The following is a 23,513-nucleotide window of genomic DNA, read 5'->3' on the forward strand; positions in this document are numbered from 1 at the left end:
ATTACGGAGAATCTGATTGAAGGGTAGGAAGGAGAGCGTTTTTTTTTTTTTTTTTTTTTAAATAAAATCGATCATACGCGAACTTGTTATATAGTTTTTATTTTTCTGTAATGTTATGAATAAAGTCTGCGGCATAATGTTCTTTCTTCATGCTAGATCACATGTGAGCACCAAAATCATCAAAATGAGATTGCCAAATCACAAATGATTGACTCTGATGTTCGCACGTAACGTGTATTTATATATATATATATATGTATATCTAAGATGTTATAAATAAATGTATATGTGATGAGAGAGAAAATTTGGTGGGATGCATGAAATACATACAAAATGACGAGTTTATGATAAAGTGCGACGAGTTACATGGTCGTATACATATTGCACAAGCCAGCGTGCAAATCCAGTATGTCTGAATCCTGGCGTGAGAAGGAATGAATTTACTGAAAAAATAAATTTATTTCCAATCTTAGTTCAAAGATACTAATGAAAAATAGGCAAATCAACGCGTTCTCTAATCTAAGATTGTTACCTAAGATGTAAAACAGAAGCAAATTGTTGATTGAGTTGCCGATCCATGCAAAGAGAATGAGGCAGAAGATCACTGCGCTGTAGTACTACAACAGCACAAAAAATAACTTACAAATATAGAAAACAATCTGTGTGATATAAGATTCGACTTGAATTTAAAGTTTACACAAATTCTGTACTTGTCCTTCTACTGACAAGAGCAAAGTTGCATTGTGTATTTTATTGTCAGGAACTATCTACTGTTCCTCGTATGTGCAACTTGTGAATAAATTTTCACGTTAAAAAGAGAAAAAAAAAACGCACACTTACAAGATTAGGACGATTGTGTCGAATTCTTGAGAGAGATGCCCATACTCTTTGTATTTCTAGTATGGCATCTGAGAGACTTTGGCAAATCTCAATCAGTTTCTTCTCCTTTTGTCCGGTCCAACTTTGTGCATTACACAGGAATGAAGTTAAAGTTGGTACAAGATAATCAACAAGAGCGAAAATCAGTAAACACATGGATATCATTGTCAATAGTGGTGGTTCTAAAATCCATATTGTACTGTAAGAAAAACAATAATCACAAAATTATACATGTAATAAAATTTGTATCTATTACAGATATGTTTTCATAAATCATTAGCCACAGCAGAATTCCATTTAAATTCCATTTGCCTGTTTAAAAAACCTAGACAATATCATTTTCTCCTTCTTTTTACATCACATGTCTCTTCTATTGTTCTTAATTGTCAATGTAAATTACACAATTAAAACTTAAAAGATCAGATAAAATTTAATAATTTTTGGAATACTTACTATTCTCTAAAAATAGTTTTCTCATATAAAATGTTTCTTACCAAAATACCATGGTTACAAAACCAAAAATTAATCCAGGATACCAGCTGCGTTCCCACAGCAAAATGGAATATAAGGGCAATATTATTTCTCGCCAACTCTCCATCTTGCGCTTCAGTTGTTTCATATGCTTTTCCTAAGAAAAATGTATTTTGTTAATTAACAATATTAACAGTATTAAATAAAAATTAAAATTAATTAATTAAAATACATTTGTATTTGAGATGAAAACCTCAATTATTTTCTGTCACACAAGTCAATCATTAAAGTGATGTGTTTAATATTGTTGACCTAGTCTATTCTCTTTCCCTCTCCCTCTCTTATGCTTTCCCACCCATTTCAATCATAATCAGAGTTGCGATTTAATAAAAAAAATGTATACCTTGTCAATCGTCCCATCGTCCGTCATCGTGCGTGACAATTTGTAGCAACAGCGATGTGGAAATTGATCTCGTCGAGGAAGCGCAATGAAAGATTGTGCGAAACGCAGCGAGCGAGTAACACACCGCCAACGCGCACGACGGACTATCGAAGAAAAACGCGGCGGCGAGAGAAAAACGGATTCTGCTTCTTCTTGCGTCAAACGTGTCCTAGCGGGCAAGTCCTTTTTTCTTCCTCTCACGCACGTACTGTCATCCCGAAGTCACTTCCGGTAAAAATCAGTTGGATTCATTCGGTTTTTGAAATCGGCAACGCCGATATTCCTCGCAACACCTCGCAAATGAAAAAACAAGCGCAAATCGCGGGGGTGAAGACTCGGTCCGTCGCCGAACGGGGGTGGGCACGAGACGACGGGATTGGTAGGTGGACAAAGTCGCGGCGGAGGAGGAGAAGGAAGAATCGACTTCTGGTTTCGAGAGTATGGTCGAGGTTCCGGCACGCGATTGGCTACCAGTTCAAAATGTTGGTTATTGCGGATAATGTCGTGCTGCTGTTGTGACGTTAAGCGGTTTTCCCACAAAACCACGAGTGTGCGTTTGAAAGATTGAGAGAAAACGCGAAACCTGCGAGACCTGGTGAAACGTCGGAGTCCTCTGCGATCATGGCCGCTGCCGTGAGCTCCGTGAGTATCCGCTCGGTCGACATTGCGAAACGAAAACACGGCATCGTCGTCGCCACAACGGGACATCGCGATGTCTTCCCCCGTTGTTTGTGTTTTCGCGCCTCCGCGACGCGTTTTCGCCAAACATAACGCGCGTTAAACGAGATTCTCTTTGCTATTCCAGAATGTGGAGAATCTGTCGCCGCAGATTATCCGCCGGGTCGCCAAGGAAATGGCAGAACTGGTCAGCCAACCACCCGAGGGTATCCGCGTCATTCTCAACGAGGCGGACGTTACGGACATCCAAGCTGTCATCGAAGGCCCGTGTAAGAAAAGCCAGTTTTATTTCCTCTTGCTACTCTGGTCGATTGTTGTAACGTCTTAAGATAAAGTGGTTTCATATTGACCCTGAATTTACATCTATATCTAAACTCGAGGTCCCTTGAGGATCTTCTCTGTTAAACCAGTCTAACCTTTTGGTCTAAAGTAATATTGACCTAGCCTCAACTCTGACTCTAACTCCAGCTTAATTTATTTCTCATAAATGTTTGTAAATTACAAGTGGCAAGAAAAACACATTAATTCGTTTGTAATAACTTAAGAAAATGTATATTACTTGAGACACACTTAGGTTAACTGTATACAACAATGCACATTTTTTATTTGCATACATGTCTTATCAGTGACAAACTACATGTTGACAAACAATAAACTAGAAATATCCAAGAGAATTTTCAAATGTTCAAGCATAAAATATTAAAATATGTAAGTTTTTAGAATTGATCAACATTTAGCATGTGTTAAATCATGTTTCTTCTAATGATAAACTTTTGTCAAGTCAAGAAATATGCATTGTAAAACAGTTCTCAATAGAAAAAAAATAATCAAAATTAATATATTTCTACTGACTAATAAATATTTCTTTTTTAATAGCGGGAACTCCCTATAATGGTGGCTTCTTTAGAATAAAATTGGCTCTTGGAAAGGATTTCCCTCAAGGACCACCAAAAGCATACTTCCTCACAAAAATCTTTCATCCTAATGTAGCAAAAAATGGCGAAATTTGTGTTAATACTTTAAAGAAAGATTGGAAACCAGATCTCGGAATACAACATATATTATTGGTAAATGATTGTAACAAGAAGATATATCAACACTTACCTTCTTATTCATGTACGTTTTATGCATTTTCAGACCATAAAATGTTTGCTAATAATGCCAAATCCTGAATCTGCTTTGAACGAAGAAGCTGGCAAGTTGCTTTTAGAAAGTCATGATGAATATGCGGAGCGAGCTAAGATGATGACAGAAATACATGCACAAGTAAAAGTTATATTTTGATAAGTCAGATTTTGTTTTTTTTCCAAGTAAATATGCTCTGGCGTTTCTTTACGAAAAATTGATCTCATTTCTTCAGGGAGCTGGAAAAGGGAGCAAGGCTGGTTTAGAAAGCTGTGCAGAAGCAGGAGGACCTCTTCCAAAAAAGCACGCAGGCGACAAAAAACTAACGGCAGAAAAGAAAAAGATGTTAAAAGATAAAAAGAGAACACTGAAAAGATTATAAGGTTATTTATCTGTATTTTGTAATTTAAAAACACTGGTGTGGTAATGTTGCCTCATTGTATACAACTATTGCATAGTAAAATTTTATTATTGAAATTTACGTGTGATTGACCTTATTATTAGATATTTAGAGACGTTAATTATTTCTAATGTGTAAAAACAAACCGATCTGCATATTGTGTATAAAAAGGGAGTACAATTCTGTAGTGATCTCTACAATCACAGACTAGTAGGACAGTCTGCTCTATGCTATCTCTATTATAGATATTTTTACATATGTACAAAATATATTACATAATGTGAATTACATAAGTACAATAAAGAAAACGTGTCTTCTACGCAGACTTTTTGTCGATTTATTACGAATTCTAGAATTGTATAGTTCTCAGAATTTGTGTATATTTGGATCAAATGTTTCTTTTAAGTGATGAAACAAGAGAGAAAGATAGGGAAGAGAAAAAAAAAACTAGAATTTAAATGTTAAGAATTTTCTTAGGTGAGTAATAAGATTGTTTTTTTTTTTTTAAGAATAATTTGTTTTTATTATTTTTTTTATTGTACTGAAATAGTGTCTGTTGCCAGTTTTTCTTCAGTCTTTTCTACTTAATTGGTATGAGTGTACGCTGCATATTTCAAAATATGTGTATACATTTTCTGTTTAACATATCTAGAGTACTGCATTAAGATATCAATATCTGACTAGTAAACAGTATGTCACAGCCTGAATCCAACATAAAAATTTTGTGATAACGTGATTTTTAACGCTTTTTGGTTGAAAAAAGATCTATTGAATTTACAAAAGTACTTCGTATTTCCCCCGCGCTTATACTCTAGAACAGAGTCCTAACGACAAACGATAAATTAGATCGGTACATTGTTTTATTTTTGTTGCTCAATGTAACGCTTAGATAATAATCAGATTGTGAGGGCTAAAAGCACATTCCGTACTTTGATAAACAACAACTTTTCGAGATAAATTCCATTATATTTATCATATGAGATAATTCACACTCTCACGAAAGTATACATACACAAATTCATACAGTCTTTACAATCCTTCGCCAACATTATGTTATTGTGTATCATAAAAAGACTGATGAATGTTCATACCGATGAAGATAGATCGGAAAAATCTGTTTCCGTATGTCACTTCTCGATAGAATAGTCAAAAATAAAAACTAAGATTAAGAATTCTCTCTTATGACATTGTTTACTCTCAAAATCTTATAAATGTTAGGATTATATTTTAGTATGTCTCATGAAACTAAGGACAACGATGTATGTATAAATTGCGGTAAAACCAGATTGAACAAAAATTCGAACAAAGAGCAAAACGGGACGTTTTTAATGTTGTTACTTGACTTCCTTCACGTAAGCCTCCAATTCTGCATCTAGTTCTTCAGCTGTGGGTGTCTTTGTTGGTTGCCGTGGACCGCCTCTACCTCCGCGTCGTCCGCTGCCACGACCTTAAATCCGACAAGTTTATAAATCTAACTGACGACCAACGTCAATTATAATTTATATTTACTAACAGATCAGCTTTTCTCTCAACTTCTGGAGAGCTGGATTATATAAACATTTATCTATTGACTAATTTTGATGAATAACAGTGGCAATTTGATTTAAAAAAAATCACTCTGTATACAAATTACATTTATTTCAGTAGCTGAGATATAAATAAGCGTTAATCAGTGGCTCAAAATTAATTAATAACATTTTTATTTTTATAGAATCCAACTGTTGCAAATAAGAGACATCTCTTGTAAGTAAAACTTAATCATACATTTATCTACACAATTGTTGAAAAATTACCTCTGATAGGTCCTGTACTGCGATTTCCTCTAAAGCGAGTCTGTGGTCTCTGTGTATAATTGGTACCACTAAGTCTCAGACCACCACGAACAGTAGTTACTGGTAGTTCAGAAGTGGCAACTTGTATGTTCATTTCACGACCTGCCACATGTATCATATATTAAAATACCAAAGAAGTGATGTATCTTGTGCAGTTTCCATATAAATTAATTTTTGTAAACACAAGTGTTGTAAATTCTTCTTTTCTGTAATGTAAGTTTGCTATAACAAATGATTCTTGCAAAGTTTACTACGTACCATCTAGTGGTACTCCATGATATTGTTTCATCGCTTTAATAGCATCTGCCCGTCTTTCAAATATAACATCTGCAGAACCTAAAGATCGACCCGATCTGTCATAATGTACTGCTGCAGATTTTAAAGGTCCAAATTCACTAAATAACTCCTAAAAAAATCAAAGTTAGATGTTAATAATGTTCTCTTTGCACAAGGCTTTTCTATACAAATAGATGTAAAAAAAAAAAAAAAAGAATTACGGATAAAAATGTTTGAATACTATCAAAAGTATAAAAAGATAAGAATTATATTTATATATACAAAAACAAATCAGTACCTGTATATCTGAATCTGATACACCAAAATCAAGATTTGATACCAAAAGTTTTGTAGTTCCTGCATTGCCTAGTGCCCCGCGACCAACTTTTTTTACACCATCAAACATATCATGTTTCCAGGCACTATTTATATCACCCTACATCACAAAATATATTTAAAAAATTTTTAATTAGTCTGCTAAATGAATTAATTAAAATTAATCATGATAAATATTTTTTTAGAAATTGCCTTAAATAATTTTCTTTTCTCAAATTTATTAATAAAAACTTACAAGAAACAACTTAATAACTAAAATACTTGAAATATCTACAAATACCGCATTTTTTTTCACAATGGCTATTTTTTTCAAATATGTTCAACAATTAAATAAACAAGTGGTTATAAATATATACTTAAATAAAGTGCTAAACAAAAATCTGTTAAAAAACTATGTTCGAGAAAAACACATGATTCAACTTCTATTTCTATTATTAGATAATTGCATTATCTAAAATCAAATCTTTATGAATGAACGAATGAATGACTGTTAAGAATTCGAAACATTCTTTCACGAAATAGGACAACAGGCGTACACACACACACATACGCACATGCGCGCACACAAAAAAAACTCATATGCAAGCACAATATACGCACACTGACTGTACACACACGTACTGTGTTTTCATATGCACGCCTACTAGGCGGTAGTCGCACACACGACACATACATACGATAGAAAAAAAACCAACTTCGGAGAAGCAGGATAATCATCAGACGATGGATTGAGTCGAATTTTGCTTACCCTCGTATATGGTAGTGTGCTACGCGCAATACCGCCACGATTGCGTCCCCGCATAACGCCACTGCCAGGTCTCTGCGATCTGCGTGCTCCACGACGGGGCGAACCGCCGGCACCGCGGCCTCGTCTACCGCCACCGCCGCCGCGCACCCGCGATCCCTTCGTTTGTTTTATTATGTCGTCCAGGCTCATTTCTATTTTGTCTACCATCTTCATTTGTGCGGCTCGCGATGCAACGTGATAACCACACTGAGAAAAATCACTTCAAAGCACTCGAATCCCAAACCAACCTCTTCTATCACTTTCACACAATGATGGCGGCAGAACGAAGAAGGAACAACGCCGCAGTCCACAGTCTGAGCACATCACCATGCTGCAACATCACAAAAAGTTCCTATGTGAGGAGTCAGTAACTTTTACTTTGATCGACTCGATAGATTTCGATTCTCGATATATATAATCGTAGTTACGTAGTTGGCATCACTGACATTATCATTAGAGAACGGTCAGGAAGACACGTTACGAATTGTTATTGGTTTACACGAATTTTACTGTTTTTATCAATTGACATTGGAAGATGCACGTTGACGGTTGATCGTGTTACATTACACGTTGCATCTCTTTTAAGGTGTAGAAAGACGTTCTCGCAAAAGTTGACATTTTATTATATCCTGTGCGCGATAACAATTGAAAAAAAAAAAGGTAAAGCATATAATCCGAACTTCGAATTGTACACGTATGAAAATTTTACGAAATATATTAAATAATATTATTCTCTGTCGAGAAAAATATTATCTAGACGTTATAATCAAAAATCCATATTTCTTTTGCAGATGATAAAAGTTTTGTTATTTGCCGGTTTCTTTTTGGTGAACGTTCTTGGAAAATCTGAGGACATAGATCTAAAGCATCTGAAGTGTTTAGGTAACAATCAATTGTATATAATATTCTGCCTTGATATCTGAGCAAAGTTATCAATGAAAAAACACTTGATTATTATAAGTCATAGTTGTGATCATTTGTATTTTGTAGTTTGTAGAACGATTATGAAAGAATTCGAAGCCGAAGTCTTCAAAGCCAATCCGAACAAAGTAGTTGAAGTGGGTAGTTTTAGACTAGATGCAAATGGAAACGCTATGCACAAAACGGTAAGAAGAAATATAAAAAAGACAATGAATTATGTAGTTACAAGCTTTTATCTGGATTTATAATTTAATAACACGTGCACAAAATTTATATCTAGATTTATTGTAAAATTAAAAAAAAAAAACATTTTTTATAAGGTTCCATTAAGTCAATCGGAAATGCATCTATCCGATATATTAGAGAATCTTTGTGGAAAATTTGGAGAGAACTACGTGAGAGCAAGAAAGAGATCCAACAATCAACTAATACTTATGAACCTCTTTTCCCCATCGGGTGGTATGAATTCTATGATGAGCGAAGTGGACATAGTTCAGGATGGCGATCTCAACAAGAGTCTGGAGCATTATGTAAGTGTTGCTTGATTTTATGTTGACACAGAGTACGTTTTCACTTTGTTAATTTGTATTATATCGTTTTCAGTGCAACGCTATTGTGGAAGAGTTTGAGGAGGACATAGTGGCAATATACGTGAGCGATGCGGACGATAAGAAAGAGGGATTTTGCAGAGATATCTCAGGTTTATGTGAAAATTATCCCGATGACGAAGACAAGACTGATGCTACTTCCGATAGCAACTCCGAAGCAGATTTTTTAATAGATAGAGATGAATTATAAAAATAGTTCTACAAAAGTAGTTTTATAATTTATCTATATATATATTTGCAAAGAACAATAATTTCATGTAAAATAGTATTTTTTATACAAATGAGATTTCTATATATATATATATAAGAGATTGTTATATTTTAAAGAGATATTTTATAAGAGTATATTGCGTACCCGAAGTGGATGTTTAATTGTTTTAAATTCTTAGACAAAAGTAATTTCACTTGACTATTTTAAATGCGCAAATGTGTATATATATGTTTACTTTTATAAATTATAAAATTTTATATCATATTTTATTAACTTATATATTTATATGAAAGCAGATATACTTACAATATTTACACAATTCCGTTTACAGATATTATATTTAGCATAATATTATGTGTACAAATATTACAAATAACGCAAGACAGTTGTATTTATAAATAGTTTACAATTCTGTTTACATTGACAAATATTACTAATTAAAAATTCATGTTGTGTGATCGAAATATTTATGTCGATATAATTAAGACTCAGCAATGGATTCGAACAAATCTGTACGCTCCACAATTCTTCGAAGACAGTTTGAAAAAATACACATTTCAAAACTCATGTAACATCTTTCGTGGAGATTTAAATTTATAGTATCCTCCTTATGTCACATGACCAACTTTGTTTAAGACTGTAGCGCCACTGTAGATTTATATTAGAGCGGCGAGAGTTGCAATCTGATATTTCACATGCGCCGCTCGAAACGTCTCGATCTGTTTTGATCGTTTGTGTGCGAAAGAAACAGTCGCATCGCACCACATATTGCGTCATGTGAGTAAATCACGAAAATTTTTGTGACATTTAATCGTGCGAGATCCTTTTGCTTTTTGAATCTCCAAAATTACATCGTGAATAATTTCCACGTAAATTTCAACATCCCATGACCGCGAGACGCGATGTAACGAGACTGACATTTCGTCTATTTTTCGTTTGCAGAACTGTTACTTTAGAACTCGAGAGATTAAATACCGAAGAGCAGATGTTGTGTGCGGCGAGAATTTGCCGAGCTGGTGTTGCATCACCAAGCTTGGCGTTGCTCGTCAAGTCACCGATCGTGCCGAGAACGACGTCGCAGTTTTCCAAGGGTCAGATTTCGAGATTGTTCGTTAGCGATGGACGCAGCTCATTCACGAGGACTGCTAGACGAAGAACCACCGTGACCGAACAAGCGATGGCACCGGCCGGTGAAACCGGTAAGTTATTTGTTGTTTTTTTGTGTACCTAAAACTTTACGAGGGATTAATTAAAAAAAAAAGTTGCGTCAAAAAAAGATCTGTAGTCAGACAAGGATCTTAATTACTTAATTACATGTTATATAAACAATAATCTATATATATATATAATGCACATCTGTGGAATGTATGTTTCAAATCATCATGAAATTATTTTTGTGATAAAAAAACAGACTAAAAACATATTATTACACACATACAAATGTGTTTTGTTTGTAGCATTTAATATTGGAAAAGGAGCGCTAGCTGGAGGAGCAGTAATGGGACTAGGTGCTCTTTGTTATTATGGACTAGGTTTGTCTTCAAGTACAGGTGCCATAGATCACGCAAGGTATGTATAGATCATGCAAGATGTAGTTTCTATTTCAAAGTTTTCACAACTTTCTAGTCAAGATATATTATGTTTTGCAATAATTTCTTAAAAAATTAAAAGATGTCCTAACAAATCACCTAAATTTTAAGAGTTGATTATATATGCTGATTGTATTTAATTACATTAATTATAACATTTACTATAGCAAACTAAACTAAAACTTAAAAATGATTTTTCCCACATAGCTTATGGCCCCAATATGTCAGGGACAGAATAAAGTCTACCTATTTGTACTTTGGCGCATCTGTTGCGGCCAGTGCCGCATCCGCAGCTTTGTGTTTGCGTTCTCCTGCGATAATGAACATGGTGATGCGTCAAGGATGGATCGCTCTGGGTGTCACACTGGCTGCAATGATTGGTAGTGGTATGATCGTGCAAGGACTTCCTTACAAAGAAGGATTTGGTGCCAAGCAAATAGCCTGGCTGGTGCACACCGGCGTAATGGGCGCCGTTTTAGCGCCGCTGTCTTTCTTCGGTGGACCGTTGCTCATTCGAGCGGCCTGGTATACCGCTGGTATCGTTGGTGGTTTGTCGACCGTCGCTGTTTGCGCCCCTAGCGAGAAGTTCCTGGCGTTGGGCGGTCCGCTCGCTATCGGTCTCGGTGTTGTATTCGCCAGCTCGGTAGGTTCCATGTTTCTTCCACCTACAACTGTCCTAGGTTCGGGATTGCATTCCATGATGCTCTACGGCGGTCTCCTGCTGTTCTCCGGATTCCTTCTTTACGACACGCAGAGAATCATCAAGGTAGCAGAGACGCATCCAGCGTACAACGCTCACGGCAGACCTTACGATCCAATTAACCAGTAAGTATAATATCACATTTATTTGTAATATATTTTTTTTAAACAAGTGTTTAATAGTGTTTTTATTCTTGCAGCGCGATCTCGATTTATCTGGACACGCTTAACATCTTTGTGCGAGTTCTGACCATCCTGGCCGGCGGTGGTGGCAATAGACGCAAATAGACGAATAAAACGCATCAAACAACCAATGAATTGATATTAGAACCGTCAACAAAATAAATTTTACACCATAAGTTGAGAAATTTAGTAAAAATGTTACCTCTACTATTAACAAACTATATATATTGTACAGTTTTAAATTTATAATAAATAAATCGTTTCTCGGCACTTCTTATGCTCGCGTCTATTTCTATGATATTTCTATAGATCCTAGAAAAACTGGTTTTACCTATTACACAGCACGCGCGCGCTGTAATGTTGCGACTGATTGTTGCAATTCTGTATTTTGCCAATAACTATTCACGCATTTAAGATGCTCGAGTGACGTGCGATTATTATCTGTTCGTTATATCTGTTTGTTTTGTCAATGAAGGTATATGCGCGAAATATACACGTAATTAACTGATGTATATTTAATCATAATGTTTCAGAGCAAACGTATCTACAGTTGAGACTAGACTAGGCAGCACCCGTCTGGCTGTGCAATCCCAAGATAGAGTTCGATATAAGTTACATTTGACGCTGGATTTGCATGATAAATCTCTGAAATCGCATCGGGTTCGCGTTTACAACGAGGAACAGAAGCGCGACAAATGAGTCGTCGACTCTCGTTGTCGTCGTCCCAAATCACGATCGACCATCGCGCCGATAATTGGCGAGTATCTCCCTTTCTCCCTCAACGAGATCGACGTCGCGGGATAAGGGAGAGGAGGACGAAGCGAGATAGCAACCCCTGTGGCGAGAAGGGGGTGTTTTGCGCTTGCGTCCGTCTCTTCGACGAGAGGGTGAAACTGACGCGCGACGAAGGGGGCGGACGACGACGAAGACTCGAGACGCCCGTTGGAACGAGAGAGCGGATATTCATCGGTCGGAAAGAGAGAGAGAGAGAGAGAAAGAGAAGAGAGATAGAGAGTGAGAGAGGGACATTGAACGCGCAACGGCCTCGCAGTCTCCTCTTCTCGTTCGTACGCGCCGCGTAAAACGAAAACGCGTCGCTTCCTTTTGCATATCTGCGAGCGACTCACTTTGCACGCAACGCAATCAGGTCCGCTTCCGCGCTCGCTTCGCGAGCCGCAGCGCACAATCCGGTGCAACGTACCCGCCGGATGCGAGTCTCCTGAAGCAGGCCGTGTGAAGGACACGCCACGGAGACAGTGAAAAGACTCTCCCTGTACCCTGTGAGAGGAGAGCCAGCGACCTGCTGATTCGAAAACGTAAGTGATTTGAGCACGCGAACGTATAGACGCGCGTAAATCGCAAAGGGTGTGTGTGCGTGTGTGTGTGTGTTGCATCGTGGATTTTCGAAATCCTGACGGGAGGGCGGGATTCGTGAGTCACGTAAAACCCCCCCGCTTACGCGAAATGTTCCCATGCGCGCGTAGATAAATCTATCTAAATTATGTCTCGATCAACCGGAATACTGATCAGTCAGTGACGTTTGTAAAATACAAGGGTAGGGAGAGATTTCTTCGAGCACAATTTTTTTTTACGCGAATTATTTTTGGGGGTTTTTGTTTTTAACGATTGTGACAATTCAAAAGAGAAAATTACATGCGATATATACAAGTGCGAGTAATAACTTTATTTTTGGAGCGCTGCTCTTGTGCACATAGAAGCCTTCAAAATTATTTCAAATAGTGTACTAATTATAGAAATTCTCGGCGCGTTCTATAATCGGGACGCGTGCTTTTTATCATTTTTTTTTTTCGCAAATTAACGAAGTACTCGAACTAGATTTTTTAATGGAAACAAATATTTTATAATTGCAAATTTAATTTGTTTTTCAGTAGTTTAGGATCGCGAAACAATTATTTATTTGAAGAGAAAACGAGGAAGAGAGAGAGAGAAGGAGAAGATTAACGCGCAAGATGAACGCGTTAACGAAGATTATGTGATATCGATGCTCATCGAACTTTTGTGTTCGTAGATAATTGGAACGAAGTATTGATTTCTCAATACTAATGACAACGTCAATAGTTATTCCACAGCAGCAATTATCATCAATGTGATAATTAGTTTTACTTTTTTAATAAATAATCCACGCTAATTGATGAAAACACATTTACATCAAAGTCGCGTATTGAATTGTAAGTTAAACGCTTCAGAACGTTTAAGAGTTGATAAAAATAATGAATAATTGGTGGATAGTATTTTTTTTTAGCACAGCATACATATATAAGATACAATTATTACAAAATTATATTAACTACATAAATTAGTTCGCATGTACAAATTTGTTCTAAAAAAAGATTCTCAAACGTTTTCTCTCGCTTCTAAGATTTTCTCTCGGTTTGAAATCAATTCTCGACGCTGTATATGCACATAATAACGGTTGACCGCAAGATAGCTGTACATTTTCATTGTTTGCGTGCGCGTAAATCTGCTACGTGCTTCGCCGGAGCGAAGCACACGGCGATGCACGTTGTACGGTATGTTGAATCTCGTTAACAGCGAGGCCGTTTCGCGAGAGGGAACAAAATTCGCGGCACGCGCCGGCGACCGACGCTTTTCAAGCGTCGAGACGAGGAAAAGAACGGCGCCGCGCGACGCGACGCGTCGCGGTAGGTCGATCGATCGCAACTACTCTCGCGACACTGTCTACGCCAGTAACGCACTGCCAGCGCGAAATCATCATCAGTATGCTGAGACAAAAACTCGAAAACATTCTGATTGAAGTCGAAAAAAAAACGAGTTTCTTCTCGAGCGTCTCGAGTTAGAATCCGCAAAAAAATGTGCAGGAACAAAATTTTGAAATACGAAAGTACTTTGAATTTCCAGTTTTCAGAGCACGTATATATGTAATATATAAAACATGTCCAAAGTTTGTAGTTTGCATATTAAATCTTTGAAAACATTTCCGCGCATATAAATAGTAAGTGAAATTCTAAAAATAGACAAAAATAAAACAAATAAATAAATAAAATATCAATTTGAATTTTTTAAATATAAAAATGTCAAAATTTTCGGAGTTAAATTTTATACAGATGTACATGGAGATTATTGAATTCGTCAGAAAATATTTCACAATAGGATCGCTGACAAATTTTGAATCGGTTTGTGACCAACATTTTTCATGAAGAATTGATTGCTTAAAGCTGACAGATTTATTTATAGGATCCGAATAACTATCTGCATCCGTTTCTAAGTGAACATTTTTCTAGAAAAGAAATAGACGACGCGTCTCTCTGTTGGCAATTCGCCCGAATTATATTTCTCAATGACTCTGCGTCGCGCGTATGTGGAACACGCGGAAGAACAATACACGCATCGCGAAAGAAGACTTTGAGGGGTCGGTGGAAGGCGAGATGAGAGTGGCTAAGGGTTTGCTTTGTGGGGTTGTCCGAGGGTTGTCGCGCACGTGCGAGACGGAGATGACGCTACATAGCAACAGTGCCGTCTTCAGGGTGTAGTAAAAAAATGAGACTTGCATTATTTATCTCGAGAACAGAATTTTTTTTTTTTTTTTTTAATGTAAAACTCAAAGAAGATCTTGCCAGAAAAATTCTCCTTGGTTTGAATCTTCTTATATCTCTGACGTACGTGTATATCTCTGCATAGTTTTGGACAAGTACCAAAAATATTATGTACAACACCCCGGAGAATGTCAACGGGGGGTTGGTACGTTTAATAAATTTAGCAATGTACATATTGCATACATATAAATTCAAGAAATTTATATATGAGAGTAACAAACCTGATGCAAAATTTGATAATGATACAAATATGTAAATATGTAAATCAAAAGAAAAAAATATAATAATTGCCGACAAAATTTATCAATTACGACGAACATGGTACGGAAAGGAAGGCAAAATGAATTTTTCTTGGGGTGCTCGAATCGGTAAAATCGTCCCTGTCGTATCGCGGGGGGGGCCGGGAAGTTGGTGAACACGTAGAAAGGGGAGAGGTGCGGGGGACGAGCCGAAGAGGGTGAAACGAGGGTGTCGGTCGCGAGTCGATAAACCGCGGGGCTAAACGCGAGCACCGTTGCGCACAGCTTCAACATGGCGGACGGTGAGTCCCATTCCCTTTTTCCCTCGGTCGCTTTGTGAATGCCGGCCGGAACCTGAGGCAGTGTGTCGTGCGATCGATTCCCGACTTCGCGGCACCTTCTCTTAGCCGCTCAATCAAGCGGCAGCCTCCCGGAGAGACGACGTGTCTCTCCGTCCCGTGACCCGGAACCACTCGCGGATCGGATCTCGCGTTCGTTTCCGCGACGAGGGTGGCCGCGGACGTGTTTGACAGCGAAGTGCGCGAGAGGATTGTTCCTTGGTTTGTCTTGTGGACAACGGTGAATTAAACTGGTTCTTCTTCGCACTCTTTTTTTCAGACGAGGAATCGACATGCGGCTCAGGGAATCGATTTCGGTCTCGGTGCCGTTGCATCCCGGTGGACTGAACAACAAGTAAGTACCATCCCTCAGTAAATAAACCCTCTTCAGTAAGAGGGTTATAATTGGCAATCGGACGATCACGTGCGGAGATAACAATAATCACACCCCAATATCAAAGCGCTGAAACCAAGTACGAAAGTGTGCTTTATGGAAGTTGCGCCTTGTTTCCCCCATATTACGTAATGTGTTCCAAATGGGTGGCTTTAGTGGTCAGTCGGTTTTAACAATCGATTCTTTATTTTTATCAAGGCTATATTTTTTTTTGCGCAGCGCTACGATGCGAAAGCTAAGTGTTTTGTTTTTTTTATATATTTCACAGTGTTCTCTATTTAATTCATTCACTATTTATCATATTATTCCAAAAAATTGATTTCTTGGTTTCCAACTGTGGAAGAAATATATATAAACACATTTTGACGCAAATATTTCGTTGCTTTTAAAAATAGAACATTAGCGCAGACGTGTTCGTCACTGATATCATAGATAAGCAGTGCAATGTTAGCCGGATGTACACGACGCTATCAACCGCAGCATATGCAGCGGCCGTTCCGCGCGCAGGTAGGAGTTGCAACCGGCTTTCATTACCTGGCCGCGACGAAGTTGATTAGCATTTCCTGGTCGTAACTCGCGCTAAATATAAACGTCTGATGATCGCGGCGGCGATCGTAGGCGTGCTGCCGCCTATGCCGCCTCGGCATCGGCGGGCACGTCGACTGTGAAGGCAGAATATCGATCCACCTGGATTCATTTCTCGACTCTCGCAGCCAGCTACGCAGGCCGAGCCGGCAGAACGTCGTGGCCGGCGAGACCGGCAATCGCAACGAGAACGCAACCGAGGAGTCGGTGGTCGCGCCCGAGCCGGCCGACGAGTCGGACTTCCGCCTGGCTGAGGACACCACCACGTGGTCGTCGCTGGCGATCGCGCGCGACAATATCCAACAGAGCAATCAGCAACAGCAGCCCAACGTCAACGTCAACAACAATCTCACCGAGCCGAAAGTGCAGAGGAACAACTCCGTCGACAGCCTCGCGGACTACGAAGGTGAGTGTTCGTTTATTTCTATCGATTTCGTTTTTATCAGCAACGACTCGGTTGAAAGATTTGAAGAGTTCCGCGCGATATCAAAAGCTCGTTTCCTCTCTCGATTTGTAAAATACATTGAGAGGTTTTTTCGTTTACGGAATATACGCGCGAGAATGAATAATAATTAAGCGCTATAATATGTGTACAATAATTTGTTTTCCTATTTATTTTTATTTAAGAGCGAAATAATTTTAAACACGGTTATATTAACGCGAGGAAAATGATGAATTATTTTGCATACGTAATTTAATTGTATTCAGAGATATATATATATATATATGATAAAACGCGACTCCCTAGTGAAACTCATACTGTTTACATTCGGAGAAAGGAAATCGATAGAGAACAGAGAGAATTTAAGATCAAAGAACGAAGAGCGATTCATAAGTAAGAGACTTGTATTATCAGGCACGAGCGAGGAGCAATCCGCCAACATAAACAACAATCTAAGCGAGCCGAGGATACGAAATAGCAGCTCCCTCGAGAGCCTCGCCGATTACGAAGGTGAGCTCTTATTCGTCCTGAATTATTTCACGCGCAATTTCGCCGTCCTGAAAAAGATAACAGGTTTATTCTCGACACGATTTTTTACCGCGCGTTTCGTGAGACAAAAATCATTCAAACGCGACAACGAACGAGCGGCACGTTTTTATGTGATTTTTTTTAAAGAAATAATTTTGAGCAATGAATGCGTGTGTGTGTGGATGCGTCGGAATTTACTCTAGGTCTATTATCATCGCCGATCTCTCCACGTCTCCCTATTGAGCAATTGATTGGCCTACTTTGCAGTCACCATCGCTTCTTTTAAGTGCCGTGATGTCCGAGAGATGTTATTGGAAAGCAATGGCGTTCGAAGGTTTCCGTCGCACATCAGAGGCGCGTGCGGCGAACTTCGATATTTTCCACAAGCTGCCACCTTTAATAACGCGCGCATCCTTGACATTAAGCGCTTAACCGTAAAAGTGCAGGGATGGGGGGATTTTTATGCAGCGCGACCCCAAAGTTATTTGCAGAAGTTTTTTTTTTTTTTTTTTACAACATTAAAAACGACCATAGAAATCTGTAGAAACTCACGAAGTCACTTGTAAACAAAAAAAAACTTCCACAAGATAAAAAGAAGCGAGAATCTCACTCTCAAGAGAGTCTGTGACGCGTCGGATAATAATCTGTCGCGTGTTAATTTGCCCCATAAAACCGAAGACGCGTGCGACGGATGACCCGTAGAGTCATCGGGGAACTACGCAGCCGCGTAATGTCTCTGCGCGAGTAATCGCGTGTGATAATTGAAGATTATCCATAATAATCGAAGTTATCGCGAAGTCTATTCTGATCGCGAACCTTTTCGATAACAATCGGCAGTTAAATTTTAACGATACGTATTATCTGCTAAGTCGCGAGTGTGCGCGAAGGAATTATCTTAGCGCGAGACAGAACGAATTTGTTGTTGTTGCGAGCGCTTGAATTGAACGACAGAAGTTTCGCGGGAGGTCCGATGATCAACGACGGCCAGCCGCTTGATAACGATGAGTCACGAGTTCCAATTCAATTATTCGGTTCAATTCCGGCCGATGCTTGAGACGAGCGCGGAACTGTTGCAGGACGCAACTCGTCGCACGGAAACTCGTCGCACGAGCTCACACCGTCCGACTGGTCGGACTCGTCGGAAGAAGGTAACCTGCCGACCAGCTGCCGCGGCATCGTCAATCCCAACTACCCCGGCTTCCAGCATCTCGCGCCCTCCCTTCTGTCGGACACCGACCTGACCGAGGACGAGCACGACAGTTGCTCCGACTACCCGCCGCTCTACGACGTGCATAACCGAGGCGAGGTGATACCGGAGAACGACAACGAGTACAACAACAACGTCGACGACAGCATCAATCACCTCTGCGGCCAGCGCAACGACCGCAAGACTTTCTACGAGAAGCCCAAGTTCAATATTCAGGTACTTGTGCGACGAAATATCTTGCTTTCTTCGCGGTGAAAGAAATTTCCAAAAAACCGTACGAAATTCCAGATCACAAAAACTTTTTGTTAAATAGCAAATTTAGATAATCCTTTTTTTTTTTTTTTCAATTAATGATACATCTTGAATTCACCAGTTGTGTGCTGCGACAGCACTGGCCCTTATGCAAGGGCCGAACTAATTACGATTTACGCGATTTATCCACGTGTATGACGACTTGTGTCGCGCGAACTCGTTTCTGTGACGAATAAGCCGAGAAGTGTCACTGGCGAAACCGGGCGTTCCGGTCTCTCGGCGCGGGTTTATCAACGCGTAAAAATAATCGAGTATACTCCCACAAGCGTGGCATGTACTCCCGCTGCGTGACATCATCCACATCTTGTATCTCTGCCTCGCGTTTCCAGACCGTGACTTCTCTATACGAGGCGGTGGTGCCGCCTTCGGAAAAGTGTATCAACTACGTGAAGAGCGTGGAGGTCTCCAGATCCGAGGAGAAGGCGCTCTCGCCGGAGCCGGAGGAGGTCGTCGTGAACGGCGTCGTCGAGGCGGAGGCCCACCTGACGCTCCTCGACGAGCCGGAGGAAAGTCTGGCCGACGAGGTGGTGGTCGAGCGCGCGAACGCGCTGTCCCAGGCGATCCTTCAGGATAAGCGGGAGAAGGAGGTGCCGGTCCAGGTCGAGCTGGTGGAGCTGACCACCAGCGTGAACGAGAGCCTGCAATTCCCGGAGATCGAGGAGATCCTGGACTCTGGAAAAACCAGCGAATTCGGTGAGGTGTGTGAACCCGATTCTTTTGACTCAATTGTCTCGTTTGACACGAGCGGCAATGTTCAATCAGATTCCCAGTGTTAAAAATAAAAAAAAAAAAACAAATCCCCGGTTTCATCACCGATGACAAAATTGCGCGTTGCGATTAATCATAATTATCGAAATCTAATTATTAACGTAACGATATATTGGAATATTACCGGAGATTTAATTATTTAGTACCTATAATTGTGTGTTTAAATTCTCTCTGATTATATGTGTATTATTCACGTATAATTAAAATTGAAATTATATCACTGACTGTATTCAGTTCTCACTCGTAATCTAATATTATCCTGTAATTATCCGCGAGCCCCGATATAACGTCTCGTTACGCAATTAATTTGTACAATAATGGCCCACACCCGACTCATCCCACTTCCTGTCACCGAGTGCTTCATTCGCGCGCCCGTCTTTTGATGCCGTCGTATACACGGTCGATTAACCACGAAAACAACTTCTCGGGGTGGTCGCAGACGGAGGACGTTGCGGTGGAGCACATCGACCTGATCCGCGAGGCAAAGGAGCTGCCTCACTTAGACCGATCCAAAATAGGAAGCCGGCAGTCGGTGACGACGACGTCGACGGGCGGCTCGGCCGACGACGACGAGTCGGAGAGCAACAGCGACTACTCCGAGGGCTTCGCCGAGGAACGGCCGACCTATACGAAGCTGGAGGAGATCGATCTGCTCTCGAGCATCGGCCGTGACATCGGCGTCGATCTCGAGAAGTACGCGCACCCGGTGCCGGACGTGGTGGCGATGGAGTCGATCGAGAGCTTGCGCGCCAATCAGTCGCGATCAAACGCGGTCATCAAGGATCACGTGGAGGACACGAACAAGCTTCTGGATCGCGAACTTTCGGAGCCGATCAGTCCGGACGCCCGGAAAAAAGAGAAGATGGCGAAGAATCAGGCCAAGCGTCGCCAGCAGCAGCAGCAACAGCAGCAGCAGCTGCTGCTGCGAAATTCCAATTCCCAACGGCGTTCCGACAAGCGCAGAGGTGACATCGATAACGGATCAGGTAGATATTTCAATGAATATATTATTTTCCATATCTCATATCGTTTCTCTCACCGTTTCAACTTCAGTTTCAATTTTGTCTTTGCGTCAGTTTACAACACACTCTCTTTTTTTCTCTTTTCTTTGTGCGAAAAAATATATCCTTTTAAAAAAAAAAAAAAGTGCGCGCAATATACACGCTTTGCTCGGCACCGCGGGTAATTACGTTCTGCGCGTAAAGTGATAAAATAGTAATTATCGTTATATCGTAATCTCGTGCGTATTAAGTCGGCAATCGTTTTACTTACAGAGCTGAAAACGCTCTGAAATTTGAAGCAGTAAATTTTCTATTAAAAACATTAAATGCACGCGCATAATTTGATTTATTGCAGCGCACACACAAATGGCGAGATAAAAAACGGGTTTAAATCAAGATCTCGTAGATTTACTCTATGTCGACAAACGGCGAATGAAAAAAACGGCTCGATCAATTTTGCAGAAATTATTTTATCGAGACGCGGCGAATAAGAAACGGTTCGATCGCAGAAATTTGCGACGAAGACATACAAATGGTTTTTTTTTTTTTTTTTTTAAATAGAAGTCTGCGTTTATTTATTGCTACCTCGTAAAAAATATATACACACACTACAGCCAAAGCGAGATAAGCCGTGAATTTTGGTTGAGCACTCGAGATTGTAACGCGTGTACGTACACGAGTGCCACACCACCGGGCACTCATTGGCTTCCGTTCGACTGTTTCGGTCGCGTCGCTGTCTCGCCGTATGTGAAAATGTTCTTCTCACACGTTTGACACCACTCATTGCATTGTTAAAGGCGGCTTTGACGTTTACAACATCGAGACGGCGATGCCGAAGATCGACCTGGACGCGATCGAGTCGCATCTCAGAGCTGCTCGCGAGGAGGAACGTCGGGTGAGTGAATGAATTATTCAATTTGAATTTTATTATTAGAACACCACGTATGTGGCGTTTTTTTTTTCGTGCAAATAATAATAATAATAATCTCGCAAGGGTCAATGCTGCGCGTGTCTTATTCAATTCGTTCCCACACACAAGAAAAACGGGTTTCTATTGATTTTCGATACTTCGTTTCTCTCGTAAACGGAAAGAAACTTCCCTAAATTAATCTTGGCGCTTGGGTTGAATGAAAGTCTACGGTTCATTCACACACATCTTACTTGTAATGTATTCCAATATCCCATCCGGTTATCAACGGCTCTCGAGTATAGGTTTATTCAGCAGCGCAAAAACGCCGGAAAGAGAGAGAGAAAGAGAAAGAGAAAGAGAGAGGGAGAGCGTCAATTTCGAACTGTCTAAGTGTTTCGCATCGAATGCACTTCGCGGGGGCATCTGCACCGTAGGCGGACGTACGTGCGTATGTAGGTCTTATATTTATGATACACGAGAACTTGGAGCGGATGTGCGTACGGCAAAACTTGGAAGGTCATTTCGATTTTTTTAGATTATTTTTTTTAACACATCGATGCAATTGTTGTTCCAAATTAAGCTTATTTCGAATTTCAGCAACGACTTAAAACATTGTCATTATTCAAAAATAATAAAAGAATTTTTTGCGGCGATATTTTAACGCGCGCGCGATTGATTAATGGCGCGCGATTGATACACTTTGACACGATCGATGATTTCAAGCGAGAAAATCATCAGTTTTTTTTTGCATACGCGATTCACTGTTTTCGACGTGGCAAAATGAACTTCGCCCGATCTGAATCGAGAACGTTGCCGCATCGTGCACCAAATCGTGTTGGGTCTCCAGAGGTCAGAAGTCACGCATGATCGGTCAACCGAAACCGCTTTTATGCGCACGACCCCTACGAAGATGATTTAACGATCTTTTGTTGCAACGACGCTCGCGTTGGAGAGGATGTAGTTTCGCTTAGCGCATCAAATTTGAAGCGCCTCCTCGGCGTGCGGTTATACATTTATTGTATATTTTTCACTTGATAATGCGATTGTGCAAATTGCGAGTGTGTGACTTTCTACTTTGTACGTCTAATTATCACGTGGCGAAATACGACGTGATGTTGCACAATTAGCGCGCGCGCGCGCGCACACACACGCACACACACACACGTTGTTTCAATGGGAAAAACACGAGCTGAACACAATAGCAACGATAAAAAAAAAAACACTTTCCTGTTGTGTGACTCGCACCGGCCTTAACTTTATTTCGACTTTCCTTGAATATTTAAAACTCGAGTTGTGTTTTCGCGCTACTTCCAAGGAAGACAAGATTATGCAGTTCGTTAAATCGACGCTTACGATCTCTCGTTTGGTTTTCGTTTTCGGTCAATTTTTACCCGCGCAAAAGAAGTCGCGCGATCTCGCGTGAACATTTGGTCAAGAGTAAAATATCGCGCCTTTAATTTTCTTTGCGCTCTCCCAGGAAGGGGAAAATGGGAGAGGAGGGAAAGGCTTACGCGAGAGTTATCAAATTGCCCAAGATATCAAGTTAGTACCAGTCGTATATAATGTAATGTACAACATTGTACTACAATGAAAGGCCGCGAGAGAACGGCGCGTATCGTGTATCAACTTCTTCACCGTGTTCGAAACTCCCGAACGCGCGCGCGCGATCTGGACTTATAACGCTAATAGGGTAAACCCGGGCAAGATGGCCATAGTTTTTTTAAATGCAAAAAACAGACTTTTATTTTTGTTACATTTTAATATTGTTTTTTTATTT

The 23,513-nt window shown here is 39.9% G+C and overlaps 5 protein-coding genes across 5 annotated transcripts in view; 3 read left to right on the forward strand and 2 right to left on the reverse strand.

Annotated features, from left to right (window-relative positions):
- Window positions 1-38: 38 nt before the first annotated feature.
- LOC109854267 (ADP-ribosylation factor-like protein 6-interacting protein 1) lies at window positions 39-2,141 on the reverse strand. Its single transcript, XM_020427164.1, has 5 exons — window positions 1,754-2,141; window positions 1,374-1,507; window positions 841-1,078; window positions 533-617; window positions 39-443 (listed from the first exon to the last, which is right to left on the reverse strand). The coding sequence occupies exons 1-5, from the start codon at window positions 1,778-1,780 to the stop codon at window positions 343-345; spliced, it is 585 nt and encodes a 194-aa protein (XP_020282753.1). The 5' UTR covers window positions 1,781-2,141; the 3' UTR covers window positions 39-342.
- A 132-nt stretch (window positions 2,142-2,273) lies between these two features.
- Window positions 2,274-4,314, forward strand: LOC109854265 (ubiquitin-conjugating enzyme E2 S). Its single transcript, XM_020427162.1, has 5 exons — window positions 2,274-2,434; window positions 2,598-2,739; window positions 3,347-3,537; window positions 3,608-3,736; window positions 3,831-4,314. Exons 1-5 carry the CDS (start codon window positions 2,414-2,416, stop codon window positions 3,975-3,977), a joined length of 630 nt encoding a protein of 209 aa, XP_020282751.1. The 5' UTR covers window positions 2,274-2,413; the 3' UTR covers window positions 3,978-4,314.
- Window positions 4,315-4,942: 628 nt separating this feature from the next.
- LOC109854262 (THO complex subunit 4-A) lies at window positions 4,943-7,531 on the reverse strand. Its single transcript, XM_020427160.1, has 5 exons — window positions 7,188-7,531; window positions 6,402-6,539; window positions 6,086-6,233; window positions 5,789-5,929; window positions 4,943-5,442 (listed from the first exon to the last, which is right to left on the reverse strand). Exons 1-5 carry the CDS (start codon window positions 7,398-7,400, stop codon window positions 5,330-5,332), a joined length of 753 nt encoding a protein of 250 aa, XP_020282749.1. The 5' UTR covers window positions 7,401-7,531; the 3' UTR covers window positions 4,943-5,329.
- Window positions 7,532-7,679: 148 nt separating this feature from the next.
- On the forward strand, window positions 7,680-8,989 carry LOC109854266 (protein seele). The gene is made up of 5 exons (XM_020427163.1): window positions 7,680-7,886; window positions 8,018-8,108; window positions 8,217-8,332; window positions 8,468-8,677; window positions 8,751-8,989. Exons 2-5 carry the CDS (start codon window positions 8,018-8,020, stop codon window positions 8,943-8,945), a joined length of 612 nt encoding a protein of 203 aa, XP_020282752.1. The 5' UTR covers window positions 7,680-7,886; the 3' UTR covers window positions 8,946-8,989.
- Window positions 8,990-9,628: 639 nt separating this feature from the next.
- LOC109854277 overlaps window positions 9,629-23,513 on the forward strand; it is a 25,069-nt gene continuing 11,184 nt past the window's right edge. The window contains 12 exon segments of the mRNA XM_020427184.1: window positions 9,629-9,743; window positions 9,909-10,165; window positions 10,424-10,535; window positions 10,763-11,380; window positions 11,455-11,546; window positions 15,875-15,944; window positions 16,697-16,974; window positions 17,425-17,520; window positions 18,615-18,961; window positions 19,387-19,755; window positions 20,265-20,811; window positions 21,624-21,721. Of these exon segments, the coding sequence (XP_020282773.1) occupies window positions 9,952-10,165; window positions 10,424-10,535; window positions 10,763-11,380; window positions 11,455-11,546; window positions 15,875-15,944; window positions 16,697-16,974; window positions 17,425-17,520; window positions 18,615-18,961; window positions 19,387-19,755; window positions 20,265-20,811; window positions 21,624-21,721 (2,841 nt within the window). The 5' untranslated portion in view covers window positions 9,629-9,743; window positions 9,909-9,951.

This window comes from Pseudomyrmex gracilis, unplaced genomic scaffold (assembly GCF_002006095.1).
Source record: "Pseudomyrmex gracilis isolate BER0280 unplaced genomic scaffold, ASM200609v1 scaffold_62, whole genome shotgun sequence".
Taxonomy (NCBI): Eukaryota; Metazoa; Arthropoda; class Insecta; order Hymenoptera; family Formicidae; genus Pseudomyrmex; species Pseudomyrmex gracilis.

What these genes read in the sequence shown, in the direction of transcription:
- LOC109854262 (XM_020427160.1), bottom strand. Translation starts at nt 7,400, where the DNA reads ATGAAGATGGTAGACAAAATAGAAATGAGCCTGGACGACATAATAAAA. An exon ending in GCACACTACCATATACGAGG is followed by an intron (nt 6,540 to 7,187) that starts GTAAGCAAAATT and finishes TTTGTGATGTAG; the next exon opens with GGTGATATAAATAGTGCCTG. An exon ending in TCATGGAGTACCACTAGATG is followed by an intron (nt 5,930 to 6,085) that starts GTACGTAGTAAA and finishes TACATGTGGCAG; the next exon opens with GTCGTGAAATGAACATACAA.
- LOC109854267 (XM_020427164.1), bottom strand. Translation starts at nt 1,780, where the DNA reads ATGACGGACGATGGGACGATTGACAAG. An exon ending in ACGATGGGACGATTGACAAG is followed by an intron (nt 1,508 to 1,753) that starts GTATACATTTTT and finishes CATTTTTCTTAG; the next exon opens with GAAAAGCATATGAAACAACT. An exon ending in GACACAATCGTCCTAATCTT is followed by an intron (nt 618 to 840) that starts GTAAGTGTGCGT and finishes GTGCTGTTGTAG; the next exon opens with TACTACAGCGCAGTGATCTT.
- LOC109854266 (XM_020427163.1), top strand. Translation starts at nt 8,018, where the DNA reads ATGATAAAAGTTTTGTTATTTGCCGGTTTCTTTTTGGTGAACGTTCTT. An exon ending in GAAACGCTATGCACAAAACG is followed by an intron (nt 8,333 to 8,467) that starts GTAAGAAGAAAT and finishes ATTTTTTATAAG; the next exon opens with GTTCCATTAAGTCAATCGGA. An exon ending in ACAAGAGTCTGGAGCATTAT is followed by an intron (nt 8,678 to 8,750) that starts GTAAGTGTTGCT and finishes TATCGTTTTCAG; the next exon opens with TGCAACGCTATTGTGGAAGA.
- LOC109854265 (XM_020427162.1), top strand. Translation starts at nt 2,414, where the DNA reads ATGGCCGCTGCCGTGAGCTCC. An exon ending in TGGCCGCTGCCGTGAGCTCC is followed by an intron (nt 2,435 to 2,597) that starts GTGAGTATCCGC and finishes TTGCTATTCCAG; the next exon opens with AATGTGGAGAATCTGTCGCC. An exon ending in TGACAGAAATACATGCACAA is followed by an intron (nt 3,737 to 3,830) that starts GTAAAAGTTATA and finishes TCATTTCTTCAG; the next exon opens with GGAGCTGGAAAAGGGAGCAA.